The following is a 21,246-nucleotide window of genomic DNA, read 5'->3' on the forward strand; positions in this document are numbered from 1 at the left end:
GAATAGCTCCAATAAAATTTTACTTTGGAAGCAATTTTTTCGGAATTAAGGATTTTACGATTATAACACTTCTATATTTGAGCTCTTTTTGAGCTTCATGGTTATTCATGGTTATTTGACACGAATCGACAATTAGGTTTCGATTATAGATGTATTGAAATTCTCAGATTTTAGAAGCATAATGGAAATGAAATTGTCCAAAAATATCAAGTGTTAGAATGTTTTGAGAAGATTTTAGGATTTGGTTCTTCCCGATCAGAAGATACAAAATTCTATCGACGGAAAATACAAAATATTTTGATATGGTTTTGTATTTTACCATTGGCTTTTGATAACAAAATTGACTCTGAATGAGTTATAATAACAAATCCTGAAATAAAGTTGTTCTGGAGCAAGCCTAACAAATTTTTCGTCTTTATCAAAAGCTGTTGTTTTTAACAACGATTGTGATTATACTGTTCTATATGCTATCTTGTTTTGTTAGGAAGCTGATACGTAAGTAACAAAGTTTAATATAGGTTTAATACTAGTAGAATCATTTTTATTATAATTTCTGTTATTTTAACACCCAACGGAATCGAATTGAAAACAAAATCCTGAAAGGTTTTCCTCATAACAAACTAGCAGCTTCTGTTACATTTTTGTTTTGTCTTTCTGATGGGATTATTTCAAGAAACATCTATGCCCGGGTTGCTAGAAACAGGTCAGTAACGGAGTGATGATATACATTCAAATATGTTTCCAAAAAGTTTTTAAAAGTTTTATTCATTCATTCTGTTATAATTTAGCGTCAGCAAGTATTCCGCATTCAAAACGCTGGATTGGACTCCTATAAAGGTACACGAAAAGTATTTCATGAAACGTGTTTATAAGTCGAAAACAATTGATTACAGCAGATTGGACCTTTCTGAATGATTTTCTTAAAATATTTGCACGAAAATCTAAAAATCGCTGCAAATAGCAACATATCTTGCCTAAGATTTTGTTTTTAAAACAGCCAAAAATCATCGATAGGTGATTAATTTTGTGATACCAGACTCCCTTTAGGTAAGAACTTTTTCTCAAAAAAGTATTCTTGGGTTCCAAAGTGGCATCAGATACCAATTTTCGGTTTGAGGCGTCATGTCACCTCTGGAAATATTATTATTGTAAATTATTTAAAGATTTTGATCAGCTTTTCGCAACTTAAATTACTTTATGTATGAACATCTCCTTTGCAGAAGGAACTCGTCAGCCAAGTTTGGTGGAAATCGGTTCAGGCGCTCAAGAGTTATACTGGAACAAACATACAACACTTGTATTTTATATAGATACCTAGATAGAAAATTTAAAAATATATAAGAGAATTAACAGAAACAGTAATTGGGAAAAAAATGAAACTTAATTGATAATCAACTTTCTCTAAAGATAGCCTGGGGCCAATAAACGAGTTCACGTCTCCACCCCAAGAGATGTGCAATCGCCCGAACGCATAATCATAATTTGTATACGAAAAATCGATCGACGTTATCTTTAATGATTCGCCGCTGTAGAATATCGACAGTCCTAGAGCTCCATTCAATTACACTCAGCGAAAAGGTTTCATTTCATAATTAATTGCTCGACATGCTATGCAAACTAGAGTTTCGAATTTGCTTCACATTTTTCACAAACAAATCCCAGGCCAGAAAGAGAACGACACTCAATTTATATCAGTATAATGGGGCCCACGATTCATTGGCCTTGTTTAATAACGTGTTCATTGGCCGCAAAGACAGACTGTCAGCATGACTCTTGCAAAAACTATAATAAAGGAAAAGGGAATTTTAGTGGCTATCGATAATTGTAAATTTTGCTGAAAGGTTCCCCGGTGCAAGTTCCACAGCGAAAACACGTCAAAGTGCACTAAAACTGAATTGCAGTTGGAGGTGAAGGCCATCCATCGTTTGCAGCGCACATTAATGGCTCTTCTGCTGTTACTTCCACTCGGTTGGGGTGGCTTTTATGGACTGCAATCGTTGAATGTATTTTTTTTATTACTGTCATAAACCAAACTCAAAGCTATGGGCAAGACCTAATTATAAGTTGTATGTGATAAAAATTCGTATTATAGAAATGTCAATTACGATAACCTAGTTTCAGTATTTGGGGTTTTGATAGTATTGCATTTTTACGGAATCGTTTATCGAAGGTATTCAACACACAAAATAACCTGAACCCTCGTTAAAAACTGTGTAACTTTTTCGGAACAGACGTACCTACAACAAACTAAGTGTGCTAAGTATTATGGCAAGTGAACCGCAAAAGTGACAACCCCTCGAGAATCGGACGATAAACGACAGCCAAACACCGTCACGAAGTGTATGATAATGACTTAATAACTTCGCACTAAGCCGCATTACTAGGAAAATCCATTCGCTGGCCGTCGTCGGTTCCGCCACGGATCACACGGGTTTATCGTCTTCCCCTCCAGGGATGGGTTGGCGAGAAAGTTTTTTTTCTTTGTTTGTACTACAAAGCTCAATCTGTTCCGTTTCCCAACACCGAGCAGTAAAAAAGTGCCTGTTATAGTAGAACCACTAAGCCGCGTAGAGAAAAAAAGCAGACAACCGATTTTCGCCTCTAAAACGACATAAAATTGCACAACCATCGCCGGCGGAGATAAGCGGCCCACCGCTATCAGGGGCGCAGATTGTGCGTCGTTTTTATGCTCCCGCGAGAGTCCGCCGGGTTTGTGGCTTTGTTTGCTCACTCCGAGGAAGGTTGATTAAACGATTAATCATAGCTTTTAGTCTCGTGTGTATACTATCCAAAAAAAAACAGGGGGAAAGCTTGGCATTGATATGGTAAAAAACCTAAATTAATCCACCTAGCGGTCAGACTCAGCCTTTCTCATTCAAACTTATTATTTGTAAAAATAGATTTACATGAATGCTTAAATCCAATAAATGTTTATCCACTTTTTGGGTTCTAAAATAATGATGTTGTAATAGAAGTATAAAATATGAAATTTGACGTAATGTTAGTACTTAAGAAATAGCGAAATAAAAGCAATGACTCTTAATTTCGAACAATTTAATCACGAGCGATGCCGGGAACGTTCAGATAGTACGATACCACATTTAAATCATGTTGAGGCCATATATATTGATCGAAGCAGGTAAAGTGTTGAATAGTCTTTGAATTTCTTTTCTTTCTAAAACTTTTCAACAGCATATCAAATTGTTATGAAGTTTGTTATTTGTAAGTTTGAGAGATGACTCATTTGTATGACACTAGTTATGTTCAAATAAATCGTGTAATACTTGAGATAATAGACTTTCGTTGTTTTACAAATTAAAACATAACGCTTGCTTAAGTTTGATTACAATCAAATGAAAAGGTAACGTATGGGGCAGCCAAACTTTGAAACCACGTGTTCAATCATAATTCATCAGTTAACCCTTAACTAGCCCGTTCATCTGATATCAATATTGTTCAAATCGGTTGTGTAGTTTCCAAGATAATGAAGTTTCGTGATTTTCACATTTCGATACATTACAGACGAAGTTACAGTCCGATTACTGCAAAATTCAATAGGGCTCTGAGAAATATGAGTGAGTCCAAGTAAGTTGTCTTAGAATATGTTTCTTTTCATAGCTGGATTTCACATTTTTAAACATAACAGGCAAAGTAATAATCCGTTTGTAAAAAAAATCATTAGGGTCTTATGGGACAACAAGACCTTTCATATGACACTAATTTTATAAAAATCGGGCCAGCCATCTCTGAGAAACATGAGTGAGATTAAATAGTCTCTAGAACACGTTTCTTTCCATAACTTCTGAACCACATGTTCAATCTTCATAAAATTCGAAAGTTAAGGGTTTTTAAGGTAGCCCGTTCATTTGAAACTAATTTTAATCAAATCAGATGTGTGGTTTCTGAGATATTGATGTTTCGTGATTTTTACACTTTGATACATAACCTCTAAACTAGAAATCAGATTACAATAAAATTCAATGGGTCTTATAGGGCAACTAGACCTTTCATTTGCAATTACTTTCATTGAAATCTGTTCGGTCAGACCATCTCTGAGAATAGTGAGTGCGAAAAAAGGTGCACATACACACGTACACACCCACACACAAACATATACACCTATTTATGCTTATATGCAGAAAATGCTTGATTCGTCTAACTGAGTCGAGAAGTATATGACATTCGGCCATTTGGATCACTTTTCTACCTTTTAATTAGCCAGTGATCGTAAGGAGGAAGTCAATATGTTTACTTTCATTATGTGATTTCACATTTTCATGAACAACGGACAAAGTTACAATCCGATTGCAATGAAATTCGATAGCAACCTATGGGGCAACTGGACCTTTCATTTGACACTAATTTTGTGAAAATCGGTTCAGCCATCTCTGAGAAAAATGAGTGAGTTTAAACAACCTCAGGATAACTTTTCTTTACATAACTTTTGAACCACATGTTCAATCATTACGAAATTCAAAAGTTAAGAGTTCTGGAGACAGCCCGATTATTTGATACCAATTTTATTAAAATCGGTTGTGTGGTTTCTGAGATATTGATGTTTCGTGATTTTTACATTTTGATACATAACCTCTAAACTAAAAATCCGATAACAATGAAATTCAATAGCAACCTATGGCGCAACTAGACCTTTCATTTACAATTAATTTTATGAAAATCGGTCCAGCCATCTCTGAGAAAAGTGAGTGAGAAAAAAAAGTTGCACATACATACACACACACACACACACATATACACATACATACATACATACAGAAAATGCTCAGTTCGTCGAAAGGGGTCGAGTGGTATATGACATTCGGCCATTGGGACCACTTTTATACTTTTGGTTTTTCCAGTGATTGCTATACCTTTCTAGGAGAAAGGCAAAAAGGCTTTTAGCTTTTCCTCCTCTATCCTCCAGCGGCGTTTATCGTGCTGCTCGCGGGAACGAAAGTATGCATCGAGCGGTAATTTTCGTCCAACCTGTCCAGATGGCCAGAAGATAAGGCAAGCCCCCCATTCGACGCTGAATTAAAGCGTAGTGCAGTTATTATCGTGGAGAATTCGTGGAAATTTTTTCGAGGAATCCCAGCAATTATGACCTAGTGTAGTGTGATTCATTTTTTTTGCGTGATTAAATGGTAATGAATTTAAGGTCCAGTTATTTTCAGCATTTTGGTTGTAAAAATGTTTGATTTGCTTTTTCGGTTAACGAAAAGCTTTTCTTTACCAACACAATTGGTTTAATCAATAAAAATTATCACACGGTCATAAGCCTAGCGGATGGAGGAGGCGCGTGGTAATTGGTATTTTCTATAAGCGCAGTGAATGAAGAAGCGCGTGATAATTAGTATTTGACATATAACTGATCAGTTATATCAGTGGTGACTAGTTCTGTGATTAGATTTACAAAGTTATAACCTGAATTTTTGACAGCGTGGAAATAATTGATTCAGGGTATATTTTTTCTGGAAGGATAAAATTATTATTTTCAACTTTGCCAAAGACACTAATGCTTGTCGAACAAACCGTTTTGACTATAAAAATATAAATATGCCCTTTAAAAAAAATAGAAACAAACAAATTTTTTTTTATAGCTTTTCTCTTGATTACCCCATGGTTGGACAGTTCTCAATGTTTAGGTTATGTTTTGGAAAGTGAGCTTTTTCAGATAATTAATTTTCAATTTTTCTTTTAACTTTTTATCACAAAAAAAATTCTTTTAGAAAGTATTTTTTTTCTTTCTCAAAAAACGAAATTATCATCTGCAACTTTACCGAAGACTCACGAAGATCACACCGATCAAACAAACGGTTTAAGCTCTAAAAATACTTGTAATCGTCAATATCTTTCCAAAATAGCGATTTTAAATAGCTTCTCAAAATTAATCGTGTTTCAAAAGTTAAACCAATAGCACAAAATGGCATCCTTCCCCCATAGAAACTATGCTAAGTTTTAGCCAAATTAAAAATAGTCGATAAAATTAGTAGCCCGTTTTTTGTGGAAGGGCACAACTGTCAAATATCTTTCTTTTTCTTTTTTTGTGACGTCACAGTGCAATGCTCATTAGCTAATGTCGAACATCAAACGTCAACAGTAGCAAGCTGAGAATTGAAAGTCGACTAAAAGTTTCTATTCGATAGTTACAGTGTCTAAAATCGCAAATCGAAAGCTCGGAATTGCTCAATCAGGACTCTGATAAGGTCAGAAAATCAAACTATCAAATCAAAAGGCAAATTTTTCAAAGCGATTAAAAAAAACCTATTGAATCGAAGTAGGCCAGCATCGCTTCACCACAGAGGTGAGAGATACGCTGTTCTTATGGTACTGAATCGCTTTTAATTGGATTTACTCACATCAGCACAGGCACTCCCTAAGTTTCCTAGTTACCGGCTTGCGACGCCGGGTAAAATCAATTACGGTTTTACCATCCCGCCGCCCTGGTCTGGCCACTCGCACCAATCGATTACAGAAGGATGTTGAAGATTGGACCAGAAGCGGTGGTTGCCCTTTGCCGAAGAGAATCTTTCTTTTTCTTATCGGTATAGTGATATTATCGTACCTCTACCTCTATTATTCGCGTAGAGTTGTAAAATGAAGTCCCAGGAAACTCATTTCCTGTCGAATCATCCATCATGTCTAGTATCGTGGCTCGAGGTTATTTTCTAATCGGACAATGGCCCGATGTCGACTTTGCACTGCTTGCCTACTGTGACTGGGCTATGTTATGAGGGAAACGACCGGTATTTTGTGCTCATTCACAATCACAGAAAAAAGCGTTAAGCTACTTTAAACGTAGCTTCGGTTCGTCACCACGTCGAAATTGGCTATCGGTTTGACCACAAAGAGACGATGGACGTTGCGGTAAAAGTGACTGGCGAGGCGGCCTCTTTTGGGGTCGTGTCACGTGAAGAAAACCCATCCATCAGAATCGTTTTCTTCGGACCAGTGCTTCCTGCTCCCGGCGACAGCGGTTTCAAGTTGCTTCGTGGTTCGTGGTTGTTGACGGAGAATGGAGGAAAAACGTCGTTCATTGTGTGTGTGGTTACAGGACTTTGTTTTACTTCCATTTCGTTCTGAACTCGTCAGCCCGGGAGGTTGGTGAAGTTTAGCATTCTTGAGGTTTTTTTTTTCAATTAAAAATTCTCTTCAGTAAATCGTTTTGACCTACGGGGAAAGCGTTTTTTTCGTGACGTTTTACACTAATTGAGCTTCTGTTCTGTTGAATCATTTCCAGGATAATTTCATTCAATCGAATCGTCCGGTGAAACGAGAGTTAACCGAAGCGAATTCAAGTTAATTGTTAGAGTAAAGTTGTATCATTTTCTGCATTTATTTTTTGTATAATATTTTTCCAGTGTAAATGAGTTAGTATGATGGCAACAGTTTGAGAGAGAGAGAGAGAGAGAGAGAGAGAGAGAGAGAGCGAGACGCAAACATATCGAACAAAATTTTCAAGTAAAATTAATTTTCAATCAAGTCAGCATTGAATTTCTATTTTTGTTATTAAAAATTCATAAATTTAGTTTCCGCCCGTACGAGCAATAAAAAAATGATGGTTTAGATCTACTCTTATGAAATTCACAAAAAGAAAGATAATCACAATTAAATTACTGAGAGAGAGAGAGAGAGAGAGAGAGAGCGAGACGCAAACATATCGAACAAAATTTTCAAGTAAAATTAATTTTCAATCAAGTCAGCATTGAATTTCTATTTTTGTTATTAAAAATTCATAAATTTAGTTTCCGCCCGTACGAGCAATAAAAAAATGATGGTTTAGATCTACTCTTATGAAATTCACAAAAAGAAAGATAATCACAATTAAATTACTGAACATCACCAACATCTGATTCTTATTTCCACTTGGACATCTTGCGGATAAGAAGTTTATGAAACCAAATACCGAGTACCAAGTTAAAAGCTGTGACCTAAAACGTGTTACAACCGAAACATACTTGTAAGCACGCCCGTCGACTTCGGCAAACCCCAAATCATCGAACATCTTTATCGATACTCATGACGTCTGTCATACATGCCAAATAGCCTGCATTACCACCGGAATCTGTCATCGCTTCTGACTTGCGAAAATTAAAGGAAAAGGAGAAGTCTAACATGCAGTCTACCCACTCTATACTTATCATTAAATTAGTGCATAACTTAAATTTAATACTTAAAATTATCGATTGTTTAAATCTAACACTTAACCTAGCTAATTGATAATATTTTACCCACCTAGTTGATCTGCATCAACGCTAAAATCAGCATACGGTGAGTCCAATCCTAATTAGTTAATTCTACAAACACGTGCAATAATGAGTACTCTCATAGCCACATCTACGACTAGTTGAGACTTAAAATTTTTGGCAAATACTTACCAAAGGGTAAGGAATGTGAAAAGTTTCTAATTAAATTTCTACTATAAAATTAAAATCTATCTAACCCTAGAGTCTTAATCGAGAAGAATCAAAGCAGATCGTAAGCAAACAAATCTGTTGAAGAACAGCGAAATTACTAAAAGTAAGATACTTCAACAATTCCCCAACTACTTCTATTCAATGAATTATATCCGTAGGATTTTGTAACATCCCCTGTTACCAGCAGGCAGTTAATAAATCTGGTTAATTTCTGGCGACACCCGCGACTATTTTTTCAACAATACTAGTATTAATAATTGAGACAAACAACCGAATCACATCCGGTTGTGTCCGTCGTAGGTCAGCATTCAAACCACGGAAACCAATTTGACTGACAGCAGTCAGCAAATAACATCCGCCCCAATTAGCTTGTCGTCAGTTATTGTTGCCCAACTTTTCTACTCCATGATATCTATCTATCATACAAAAATATTACGGCGTGGAAGCTGCGTCCCAAATGGTCAACTTTATGTAGGCAACTTTCGGAACTAAATTTTGCTCGAAACAAAGCAACTACCGAAGAACTAATTGGTACGCAGCACGGTTGTAACTCAATCCTGCCAGCATTCAACCTGTTACCGTAATTTCCACGACACGGCTATCACCGCTGACTCTTATAGTCACCTGTGTTAATAGTCTGGCGAAGTGTATTTTGGAAAGCAGTTTGAACTGTCAAGTATGAGTTTAAACTCTGAGAAGCAATTCAAACTATTACAAACAAGTTACTTTCCAGTGGTATTAGCATGTTGGACTAAAATTTCATGATTTTTCACTCCACCAGACTTGTAAAACACTGACTATACTGACGCTGGGAACTACATAGAAAATTAATTATTCATGAACCGGCTGAGATTCTACCTGTAGTGCCGCCGTACCGTTCGACTGCCGAGCTTGCAAGCTTACATTCTTCGGCGTCTGGTCCGCTGCTTACTGTGGAAAATTAATTGGAAACAATTACACTCTCTCTGGGCATTAACTGTGCCTACAAACAATTCCATTTTGTTGCGCGCCTTCCTCGAGTGCAGCTTCACATGACGCCAGGCTGTGGGACACAACAGTGGAAGCTTTTTTTCTGCTGCTGCTCACCAATAAAACAGGAATTAATTCAATTGGATGTTAATTAATTTTCACCCGCTTGTGTGCGGTGATAAATTTAATCACTATTTGATTCGCTTTTCGCGGCATTCAATTGTATCGCGATTCCGCGAAGCGGTTGATTTATTGAATCAATAAATCGCTTCATGCAATCATATGTCATTCTACAATTTACTCTTTTTTCGGAGAAATGAAAGATCGTGTTAAACATTTCGCTATTCGTTGTACAATTTGAACCTCTCGAAAAATGCCATAAATAGAAATAATCTCTTGGATTCACAAAAAATCGCTTTTTCTGACGATTAGGTTTGTAAAGAACACAACCGACTTCATTAAAAAAATCCAGAGATGCGAGCCGTCCGTCTTCTTCCGACATCAATCAAACGAACGAAGCTTGCCATTGTCAAATGTAGATGTCGTGATAACGTTGATAAATTGGCGATTTTACGATGATAACCTTTTCAAACGCGGTTAAACTGCGAGTCATCCATTTACCGAAATTTATCGAACCATGAAAGCGTGAAATTGAAATTCTCGCTCTAATCCAACGATTTGTTTCATTTATTTTTTCGCATCTAAGCTTAACGGTCATTTAATCTGGGTTTAAAAATGATAACCGAACCCATCCTACCACTCTTCAAAAAGCCGAAATGGAAAATAAACCGAAACTGGACAGTCACTTGCTCTGTGTTTCGTATATTTTCATCCCCAGGCAGGCAGTCAGGCAGTGGGTAGCTAACCTAACACCACGAGCACAAAATTCAGCAATAATAGACAATCGACAGAAAGGCACCCAAAAAAAAGTTAGAAACCACAATGTCATTCACATTGCGTAATCGAGCAGCAGTCGCCGCAAAAATAGCCAGCACCGGTCCTGCAGTGGTCTAGCCTACATTCGACATGCTGGACAACGTCGACAGGTCTATTTTTGTTCACCCCCCCTCGAGCCAAGTTCCGGAAAAGCCAGTGTGGATCGATGATTCATCGTGAAAACAGCGGCGACAAAACAAAGCCCACTGGTAGCTACGTTAAAGTAGGCATACATTCCGTCTAGAAGGCATGTGTTGATGTGGTTATGGGCCAATAAAGGTGGTTTTATTACGATTCATCGCTATTGCTTTAAGTTGCATCCGCTTGGAAACTAAGTTTAAGTACAACGTTGCTGCTAAAATATTCCAACACAAGATTCTTTTGCACTTCTGTCTTCTCCCCCGAGTGAGATTCTTTTTATTTCCTTTATTTTTTTCGGTTTTCTGCACATACCGTGGGAAGCAAAGACTGGCATGAAATCAGCGAACTTTATATTCCCGAGGATGTGCTTCATTATCATGACCTACTAGACTGGGGGAAAAGTCACAAAAACGCAAAAGAGCTAGCTGCCGTACGAGTGTGACTTCACATAGCTGCATATGTGAAGAAATAGAATGTTTCCCTTAACGACCGAGTCGTGGGTAGTTTTTTCTTTCTTTCTCGCACTCGACCTCAAGAAAAACCTAATAAAAAGAAAGATATGACGTAAGAAGTAGTGCGTGACAAAAGCTCCTATTGGTTTATCGAAGCGAGCAAAAAATCTGGCAACACTGTATCATTTTGACGCATTCCACTACAATAGTAACAGATTTTTTTCACTTTGCGAAAACAAACCTTTGCCCCGCATTACTCTCTATCTGTTTTACATATCCCAACGAAACATGCTACCAAAGTTTTCGCCAACATTAATCCTACTCACGGCAATCAGCAATGGGACCGGAATCGAGCGGAAATTGAACCGCAGTACTGCGCCCCATCACGTAAATGGGCACACATTATTTTTGCTCTCACTAATCCCCTTCAATTTGCCCCGCCATCAAACCATGATAACATGCGTGAATAATTTGTCAAAATCGAAAGCAAAAAAAAATTGGTGCTTATAAATTTCAGTCCTAATGCATTACTAATCGCCCCTTCAATTTCCGCCTGTTTGAGAGGTTGCGGCAGGTGACCTGGAAAATATTACATAGAATAAAATCCACGGAATAAGCGGAAACCTGTAATAACGTACGAAAACGACGGGTCATGACAATGGCGAATCAGCCTCCGCAAGCCGGGTGCGTGTGTGGGTGGCCACGCGATCGGCAGTAACGGTGGTTTAGCACCCCCTCGGGGGGACGCAGACGGTTTTCGATAAATTTTCGCTTGATTGATCGAATGGCGAACGGTGCGATAAAAGTTGATTGGCTGCGTTTTGCACTCGTTGTGTTGTTATTTGGCTGTGTACCTTTTTTTTCTATTTTTTCCCCTGGCTTGCTTGGATTGCTGTTGTAGAACCTAAGTGGGGTAAACTATTTTCGGCAAGCTTTGTTTATTTTTGGCTCGAGTGTCCCTCCGTCGACTGGGAATCAGTTTATTAAATAATCGTTCGAGTATTCGACTTTATTGCTGATGCTTGAGTTATTTATACCAGGGTTTTGTTGCTGCTTTGAGCTCATTCTGGGTGGATTGTATCAAATATACGAAGGTTCGAAACCTCGCATATATTCAACAGCATTTTAAAAATGACATATCAAAATCACTTATAAATAAGAATGCCTGAAATGTTCGCAGAAATGTCTTAAAAAAAAGAGTTTATGATAGCGTCGGATTAAATTTTTTTTATTGGTTCATATTAGAAGCAGAAAAACTAAATGCTGATTTTTTTTCTGAATGATCAAACAAAAGCGATCATAGTAAGCAGTCAGAAGAGGCGACTGCAAAGAGGTCACGTGTTGGTAAAAGCGAGCAAATAAAAAAAGTTTTCAACGATTTTCTCATTTTCTCTGAGGAAGCTCCTGTTAGCCAAAAAATGTACGTGAACCGCTCCGATCCAACTCATAACTGAGAAATGTTAGTCTTAGGTGTGGTTGTGTAACGTCCACGGTCTATACAAAAATTTTTAAATTTATATGACCGGTTGTCCACGGAGGGGGAGGGGGTGGGGTCAAAATCGTTAAAAATCTGTCTACGTGGAATGTGGATGGTCCGCAACTGAAAGATATGACCGTGGTTAATACGAGTAGGTATCCGATAAGTTAAACGATAACTTCGTTTCTCCAAAGCGGAAAGATGTTTCACTTTCCACGAATCGCAAATGCCAATAGTGGATAACTAAAATTTTGAACGGAGCTTCGATATTCAGTGAAGATCATTTGGCATCAGTTTTAAATTTGATGGAACAGGGTAAGTGCTTCTCATCATTCACATGCTTATCTCTTTTAACTATTTTTCGCAAAAATGATTGGGATAAATGCTATAAAACTACTCTTTTTTCTGCAATTCTGTTTGATTCCTACATTGTTCCATATTTTAATTATTTTTGCAGGGTTATTTTTGAATATTCTGCATGGTCTAGTTAAGCATAGCATTCAGTTATTTGACTCACAGAGCCCATTAAATACCGCAAATAATTAAACATTGGCCATAATTTTCGGATTATACCCTCCAAAACACTTAAAAAAATTGGTCAGGAACTAAAATTTTACTTCAAAGTGGAATTTATGGCGAAAATTTATATGAAAAAAGTTTCTTGATATCTTATCGGAGGGCTGAGATATTGGCATTTTTATAAGTGATGGGAAACTAAGCGTTTCAATGGCTGATAGAAGGTTTAAAAATTCGGAAAAATCTGGGAAAAAAGTTAGAACGAAAATTGTGATTTTTAGGAAACTTAATGTTGCTCGTTATATGTAGGAGATAGAGACATGATGTCTTCGGCGAAGTTTGTTTTAAGATAACCTAAAATTTTGTCGAAGACATCTTGCGTTAATCTCAATCTGAATATAAAGTTCTACTCACTTGGTGAATTGATCACCCATCTTTCTACATTGAAAGATACATATTTAAATACAGTATAAAACTTCTCCAAACATACGAATGGCTTTAACCCTCTAGTGCCCGAATTAATTTTTAGACGGACTTCGAAAAAATCACTATGAAGCTTTATAAACAAAAACGGTAAAATGAAACACCACTTGGCAAGCATTGTAAAATGGTAAGTTTCCCATGAAATGTAAAAATGCCAATATCTCACCCCCTGATAAGATATCTAGAATTTTTTTCGTGTGTATTTTAAAGCGGTTTATCTAAAAGTTAAGGCAAATAATTGGCTCTGAATGCGGTGCTGAACTAAACCATGTAAAATATTCAGAAATAATCCTTCAAAAATAAACAAAAAACTATATATGGAAAGATGTGGGAATCGAACAGAATTACAACAGCACAGCAGTGGCGAAAGTACTCCACCTTGAGAGCATCCTTTCGTAGCTCTCACAGTTATGAATGTTCTCCCCAGCTCCGGAAAGATTATTACAACAAGCATGGTATAAATCCAGTTGACTATGTGTGTTGAACGTCCTCTTCTTCATCGCATCCAACGAGAAGAATAGGTCGTGTTATCGAAAGCACCTTCAATATCCAAGAAAGAGCATAGTGCAATTTATTTTACTGCGACTGTGGAGATACCTGTTGGATAACCATTCATTTATTTGAATTCTAGATAAACATTTCAAAAGGTCCTTTCTGCTTTTATCGTTTTTCCGGAGCGTCTTTTCATTTTGGTAATGGTTCAGCTTTAGTAACTCTTCCAAGTGGAATCTTCGTTCAGAAGGTTAGAGTGATCCCTTCGCTATCAACTTTCGCAACGTGTCGTAAAAGGTGTTTAATATGTTGTGGTGATTGAATGAAAGTGATCGATAAAAAAATCGATCAAAGCAGATAGGACCTTTTGAAATGTTTCTCTAGAATTAATGCATCTGATAAAAGTCTGATTGAATGTTGAGCGGTCAATATCATAAAAGCGACGTATTATTTGGTCTTCGTTTAAACATAAGTGATGGTTCTCCAAATTCGGATGCGTTTTCCACAACAGAAAAGGTGCGAATACATGCTGTCAAAGGTTCGTTGCACCCAAATGTAGTACGATGGAAGTTTCACTGCAGCAATTTAGTAGAGTGAAGAGTTCGTTGTGAAGCCCGAGAGTTCAAAAGAGACAGCGATCTCAGGGAGTCGATTTCGTTGTTAATTGTCTTGGCGATAAACACAGCCTGGTGAATTTTTCGTCGTTGTTCTAGAGTCTCCAGGCCGAATAGACGACAGCGATCGGGATACGGCGGAACATTTACGGGATATCGCCAATGTTAGCGCAAATCGTAGAAATCTTTCCACACTAGCTAATGAGGGCATTAAATTAAAGAAGCATTCTCGATTAGATACCGTACCGATGATCAATAAAGTGTTTCAAGGCAGTGCGGATTTTTAAAATCTGGAGCAATTTTTGTGATAAATCCAAGTTGACGTGAAGCTTTCGAGATAACAGACGAGCGATGCTGATTGAAGGTGAGCTTAGTATCAAGTAGAACACCAAGGTCGTTGACTTGCTCTATTCTCTTAAGGGCATGTCCATCGATTCGGTAACTGAAAACTATTGAACTGCTTCTTCAGTTAAAAGTCATAACTTGCACACTTAATTTTTGTCGCCGAATCTCAGCAAAATGCATGCCGAGATTTGGACAGCTGGCTGCTCGGCAGCCATCTCGGTTTAATTTATTTTTGCCGAAAATTTCGGTAGACCCAGATTTGACAAACTTCATTTTATGCCGAACATCTCGGCTCAAATTTAACCTTCCTCTCGGCAAAAAAAGCTGACCGTCAGTAATACAGTTTAACGATCACTCGGCAATCCTTACATTAAGCTGAATAATTCGGCATAGTAGGAGCTGGTTGTTCGGCGAATGCTCGCCGATATCGGCAAACAATTTGCCGAGATTTCAGTTTTTTTTTTCTTTCGAATAAAAAGCTGAATGAAATTTCCTTTTTTATTTAACATTTATTTTTTAACATGAAAATTATATTTTATGCTTATCATTAAAACAATCAACTCAGAGGTATTCTAAAAAGGTTGATGAACTTAGCTGCAGTTGTGCTCAAATGCTCAACCTTATAGCATGCAGCAGCAAAAAAACTATAAAAAAGTTTATCCGAAGCCGCACATTTCACGTTGAAGACGGTGAATGCTTTGCACAGAATATCGAAAGCAGTCAAAATGTCTGCTCCTGTCGGAATTGCAATATCTTTCCAGACCATCGTGGAATTCTGGCCCAACGATGATAACTTGTGGAATTTCTGGAACAGGCAATGTTTGTCCATCCTAAAAAAGAAAACAGACGAGTAAATCAAATAAATAACTGCACCTAACAAATATATAGCTTACTTCGATCCATTGAACCACACCATGAAGGGGATTAGTCTTTAAAAAGTCCTCTTCATTCTGATCCCGCAAACGTTTAGATCCACGGGTTGGGTTTTTTACCCGTATTATGGCTACCGCTCTGATGAAGTTGTTTTTAATGTAACGAAACATCTCGTGTTGACGCTCCAGTACTCGTAATTGCAAACTGTCCCAAGTTTCTACGAACGCAGACGCTCCAGGTTTCATCAACTTATAATCTTCGGAAATCTGAAATACATATACAATAAACTAATGTTGCTGATCGCAAAAATTATATTCATACCAATAAACCACAAAAAGCTGAAGCTACCGGGAAATCAGTCATGAACATCAAAAGTGTTCCTTCTTTACGCAAATCCTGTCGAAATTTTGTAGTACGTCTCTATAGACTTATAATATAACCTTTCGTTTGATCGGTTGGAACAGAAAATTTCAGTTCCTTAACCTACAGATTTAAAGTAATGAAAATGATAAAATGTCCTAATAGTGAAATCATATTATAATTCATACCAGATCATCTATGTTGACTTCAACATCTTCATCGAGATGTTCAATTTCATACAACTCTTGCAGACCATCCTTGTTACGATGACGATGAAAAACTCTTGTGGAAGACAGCTTGGCTAGACGCTCCATTCTATAATGAATTTTGCCTGCGTGCCGACCGCTGCCACGACCGTGTCTATGAAACCACAACGCCTAAGAAAACAGGAGTAAAAACCCAAAACAGAATGTTGGAGTACAACTTGCATGCTTGAAATTTGACGGTAGCTGTTGAACTCAAGAAGTAAGGTGAAACATTAAATAAAAATAACTTCACGTATATAGGGTTGTTCGGAAACAGTCGAGCCTAAGATAGGATACGTTTTGACAAGAGATTTTGCTATCATTTCCTTATGATCCGTTGAGGGTCTCCTACAATGCAAAACAATGTTTGTATGAGTCATGACTCAAAATATATTTTAAAATATTTAGTTGACTTACTCTCCATATACGGCCAATAAACAATCACACAAAACATGAGTTATCTGCGAAAGCATTTTTCCGTCAGGTTTTTTACCTTCTAGTAACAGCTCCTTTATATTTCTACCAGTTGGGGTTTGAGAGAAAACTGTGTTGATGTCAATTACCTATGAAACAGAAATATTAATAATGTCACAAGGGATGTAAAAAGATAACCGCTGGAGTAAACGCGTGAGCAATAATAACATCGAATATTAACTGATTGTCACGAATCAATAAATCAACTGTACTAACCAGCAATTAAAAGTAACTCGATAATCAGCTGGTGTGGGGAATTTCATTTGTGGAAGCGTTTGTTGTTTTTTTTTTTTTTCAACAAAATCGATCGTTTTTCTGCCTCGCTCATTTTACAAATTTCACTGGATCATAAAAACATGGGTACACATTAAAACGTTCCTATTCATACACAAAATCCAAAAGTTCTCCTGTTTATTGTAGGAGTTTATCACTTTCTAACAGTAGTTACTAAACAACACCAAACAAAAGCATGTATGGTATTTATACTCTGTTTCTCATGTCAGTTACATCATAGACTTCCAAAAAGTCATATACAGGTATGGCTAAAGTAGGTATATATTTGTTTAGTAGTGAAAAATATGTAAGTAACCTGGTATTCGGGTTGGGGGGTGGGGGGGGCAAGTAGGTCAGTTAAGATAACGTCTATTAATAATCTTCTGCATGTGCAAGAATTTATTCGTATGCTTTGTTCCATCTAGGGTGTATCGATTATTATCGACATTATTATTTCAAGTTATTATCGATATTAACGATAATTATCGACAATTTTCTTATCATTATTTTCTTTGGTAATTGTTAAGGATGGGCGATACCTACGGAAGAATCGATACTTTGGTATCGCGATACTTCAATGAGCTTCAATACCTGGTATCGAAGTATCGTATCGATTATCGATGCTTCGATAGCATCGGTATCAGACCTACAATTTTTTTTTTTTCAAATATCGTCGTTCAGAAAGTATCGATACCGGTACTCATTTCTCGCGGTGAGTATCGATGCCAAAATACTCGATGCCGCGACCCTTAGTATCGATACCGCTGGTATCGATGCTAGTATCGCCCATCCCTAGTAATTGTCAATTTGCAATAGCTAAACGTTCGTGTGTTGATTTGACGAAATCAGTTGATAAATATTCCGTGGCCTAGATCCCTATCATTGATATGATTTTATTCTTTAAAATAAAACAGAGTTGTTGAGTTTGTGTATTGTTCTCTAGTTCTTAAATGCACTCAGCCAAATAAGAATCGCTTGCGACGCAAAGTAAGTATTAGGGTAGATGATCCAATAGTTGTGGTAGTACCAATAGTTGCGGCATCGCTTTTAAATTCATCGTTTAAACTAATTAGAACCGAATTGCTTATGCTACATGTAGAAGAAATAATAGATTAAACATAAGTACATGTGTTACTACAACAATATATACTGAAAATATCCAAATTACTGAAGAATACTGTATTTTTCAGAAACTTACCCGGAAGGCACCACTCACTACCCATTTTCTTATTTTGTCCACGATTGTTTTAAGATATGTGTGTGGTTTTAGTACGATTATTACTCATATATTTATTTTCCCAGATAACAGTTTATTATGGAAACTGTTGCACAGGTGAAGTTCGTTAATAGGTGATCATATTATTTATAAATTACTTCCTCCACTATTGGATCACAGGATACACTATGCTCTTATAGTTGCGGTATGTTTCGCAATTCTGATTTACGTTTATCAGAACATATGTATGTGGGACTACTTGTGTATATTAGGGACAAGCAGGTAATAGGGGACATACCTAAATGATGTAACTTATTACTATTCAATTTTTGAACCCCACCTTCCCCTGCCACCGTGTATTTACCGATACTTCATACATGATCGGCCACAAAAGCTATCGCTCTCACCCCTAAAATGCTGTATTATGCATTTATGACCTCTTAATCGATGCTTACCCACTGCTTTTGGTCTTGTAATTCTTTTAACGAGCCTTTCCCAGCTTCAGTCGCTCTTTTAGTAAACACTAACGTCAAAAATGTAAGCGCAAACATGGTACGAAGCAGAGTTAATAGACTCTAACTTCCAGTGTTGAGAAGTCTCCATTTGTGAAAAAAAAATTCTTCTGAATATTTCAAAATGAGCGCCATTGGTCTTTCTCTTCAGCCAATTTCAGCCCTTTTCAAATGTTAGTCTAAAGACATTTTATAAAAAGTATGCAAAATTTGTTTTATTTCAATAAAACCTACATACCCTCACTGAATTTTGCCAACATCTGACCAAATTGGCGCAAAACCCGTCTCTCAGTTAACTTTGTGCATTTTTGTATTTACTTGCAAACCGACTTGTCAACCTATTAAAAACAATATGATAAATAGTAAAACAATCAAAAACCACTTTAAGCGAGGCAAATACCTTCACTTAACCAAGCAAACACGAATGTTTTATATAACGCAAATACAGGAACACCCATTCACAACTATAGGAACTCTACCGCAACTATTGGAACACAAGCGTGCAACTTATTTTAGTTAATTTAAACCCTCAAAGCGGGTTCAAAGTCAATTTGAGGGTGCAAAATTTTTCAAATAGAACCCATTTTAACAGAAAATAATGAAACGGACCAGCTAGATTCGTTTTTCTTAGCCAAAACATGGCTAAACATGCATAACTCGTGCTTAGCTCCTCCACTATTGGGTCATTTACCCTACTTGTTTACTCTGTCCGTACTTTTCAATGGTTTCAACAAAGACCATTTATTTACAGGATTTTGGATGAACAATCAAGTTCCAACCTGGGATTTGAGATCGTGTGATCCAGATTGTTACATTAATGAAACTTAACTCAAGTAATACAGAGTCCAACATCAATTCGGAAACATGTTTTGCTCGATATATGTATCATGTTAACTATTTAAAACCATGTTTCCGGTCCGCGCTACCAATGTGATAAAGAGTGTTTAAAATTTGTTCAAGGATGTAAATATTTTGATAACATAGCATGAAATGGAATTAAATCGCAACTGATAAAAATAAGCCCTAATTTCCGTATATAAGATAAATTACCTTATCAAGGCTGATGGACCGATAGCTGTTCTGTGGTGGTGTGTTTATGTTGTCAGTTATGTTATCGTCTTCACTCATTGGTTCGTTTTCCAGCCTTTATTCAACGATGAGGTCATCTGAGCATTGTCTTCGAATTCGTTGAATGGTTTTAACCATTTTTGTAGTTAATTGTAATCGTGTGTAATCATTGTTATCCAATTCCATGAACGTATCAATATCGGTAATCTCTTGTTCGTCTGGAAAAGTCAATTTGAAAAGAAAGAGAAAAGTGATTTCGTTGCTGAGTTTTGTATAAGCATATTTTGCAGTACAAAGCTTCAATAATCCTGATGATAACTCCTTCTCGAAATATATTTCTTTCTGCATCCGAAAGGGCTCCAAAAGGCGAAAGTTGTGTGTAGATGAATATTTTCGGACTCAAACAGTTGCTCATTAGTGTCAACTGTTACTTCATATGCTTGAAGGAAATCATTGTACGACGAAGTGTTGCACAATTTAAGAAGAAAGTTTATCTTGCTTTTTACAACGACTATCTCAATGATGACTCCGTAGGATGGGTAATACTAATCGCGAAAGTTTCTGATGCAAACCACAATGTTAGGACGGAATTCGATTCCATTTATGGTTACTCTTTTAGGAATGAATGTATAAATCGTGTCATTTAGAAATTGTTTGCTTCGACAGTTTTGCGAGGACACCATGTTCCCTGGGCCGAAATAGATTTTATCAGTAAACGGATTGTCTAGGATATCCGTCACCTTTTTAAATGTTTGCCGTTTTGCCAAGCTTAGGCAAATATTTTTGAAATTTCTGCATGTCGCTGATTGATTCTTCAGGGGCTTATTCGTTTGTTCAAATACCAAGCAGTTGAATTGCATCATATTGCCACTTTGTTTGATACAGTGTACGCAATGATCGAGATGGTGATTTTTATTAATTCGTCGTTTGAACTTCGCATAGAACAGTTCTTCATATAATCGAATATGTTCTTCGAGAGATGCTAGCATGTGATCCGAAACAACTGAGGACACCAATATCCGAGTTATATTGATCAGATGTCCTATTATGCACATGTATTCACAATTTTCTGGCACAATATGACCAAACAAAAATGGTAGAGCTCTCAACAACAAGACGTTTTGAGAAGCTGTTTGCTTTAAACGAAAACTGGCAGGTTTGGAGAGCATTTCATTGGTAAGATTTGCACATGGTCGATTCTTTTTATCAATGTAGCCATAAGCAAACAAATGTATATGCTGGTTTATAACATCTGTGGCCATTCCTAGCTCTTTTTGCTTATAATAATGGCTTAGTACCAGTTGAATTGTAGTCGGAATGAGCCCTTCAGCGATGTCATGCATTGTGTCCAGCGAAAAGTTTTCACATACATGAAAGTTCTCGAGA

General features: G+C 36.9%; 3 protein-coding genes across 3 annotated transcripts in view; 1 reads left to right on the forward strand and 2 right to left on the reverse strand.

Moving 5' to 3' along the window:
* Window positions 1-21,246, forward strand: part of LOC129718649 (uncharacterized protein DDB_G0283357) — a 272,216-nt gene that overhangs the window by 21,978 nt on the left and 228,992 nt on the right. The window lies entirely within an intron of this gene.
* Window positions 15,496-16,436, reverse strand: LOC129716602 (uncharacterized). Its single transcript, XM_055666438.1, has 4 exons — window positions 16,261-16,436; window positions 16,034-16,195; window positions 15,733-15,978; window positions 15,496-15,669 (listed from the first exon to the last, which is right to left on the reverse strand). The coding sequence occupies exons 2-4, from the start codon at window positions 16,079-16,081 to the stop codon at window positions 15,496-15,498; spliced, it is 468 nt and encodes a 155-aa protein (XP_055522413.1). The 5' UTR covers window positions 16,082-16,195; window positions 16,261-16,436.
* Window positions 16,551-20,061, reverse strand: LOC129716604 (uncharacterized). Its single transcript, XM_055666439.1, has 3 exons — window positions 19,843-20,061; window positions 16,735-16,880; window positions 16,551-16,665 (listed from the first exon to the last, which is right to left on the reverse strand). Exons 1-3 carry the CDS (start codon window positions 19,918-19,920, stop codon window positions 16,551-16,553), a joined length of 339 nt encoding a protein of 112 aa, XP_055522414.1. The 5' UTR covers window positions 19,921-20,061.

Source organism: Wyeomyia smithii, chromosome 1, assembly GCF_029784165.1.
Source record: "Wyeomyia smithii strain HCP4-BCI-WySm-NY-G18 chromosome 1, ASM2978416v1, whole genome shotgun sequence".
In the NCBI taxonomy this organism is placed as follows: Eukaryota; Metazoa; Arthropoda; class Insecta; order Diptera; family Culicidae; genus Wyeomyia; species Wyeomyia smithii.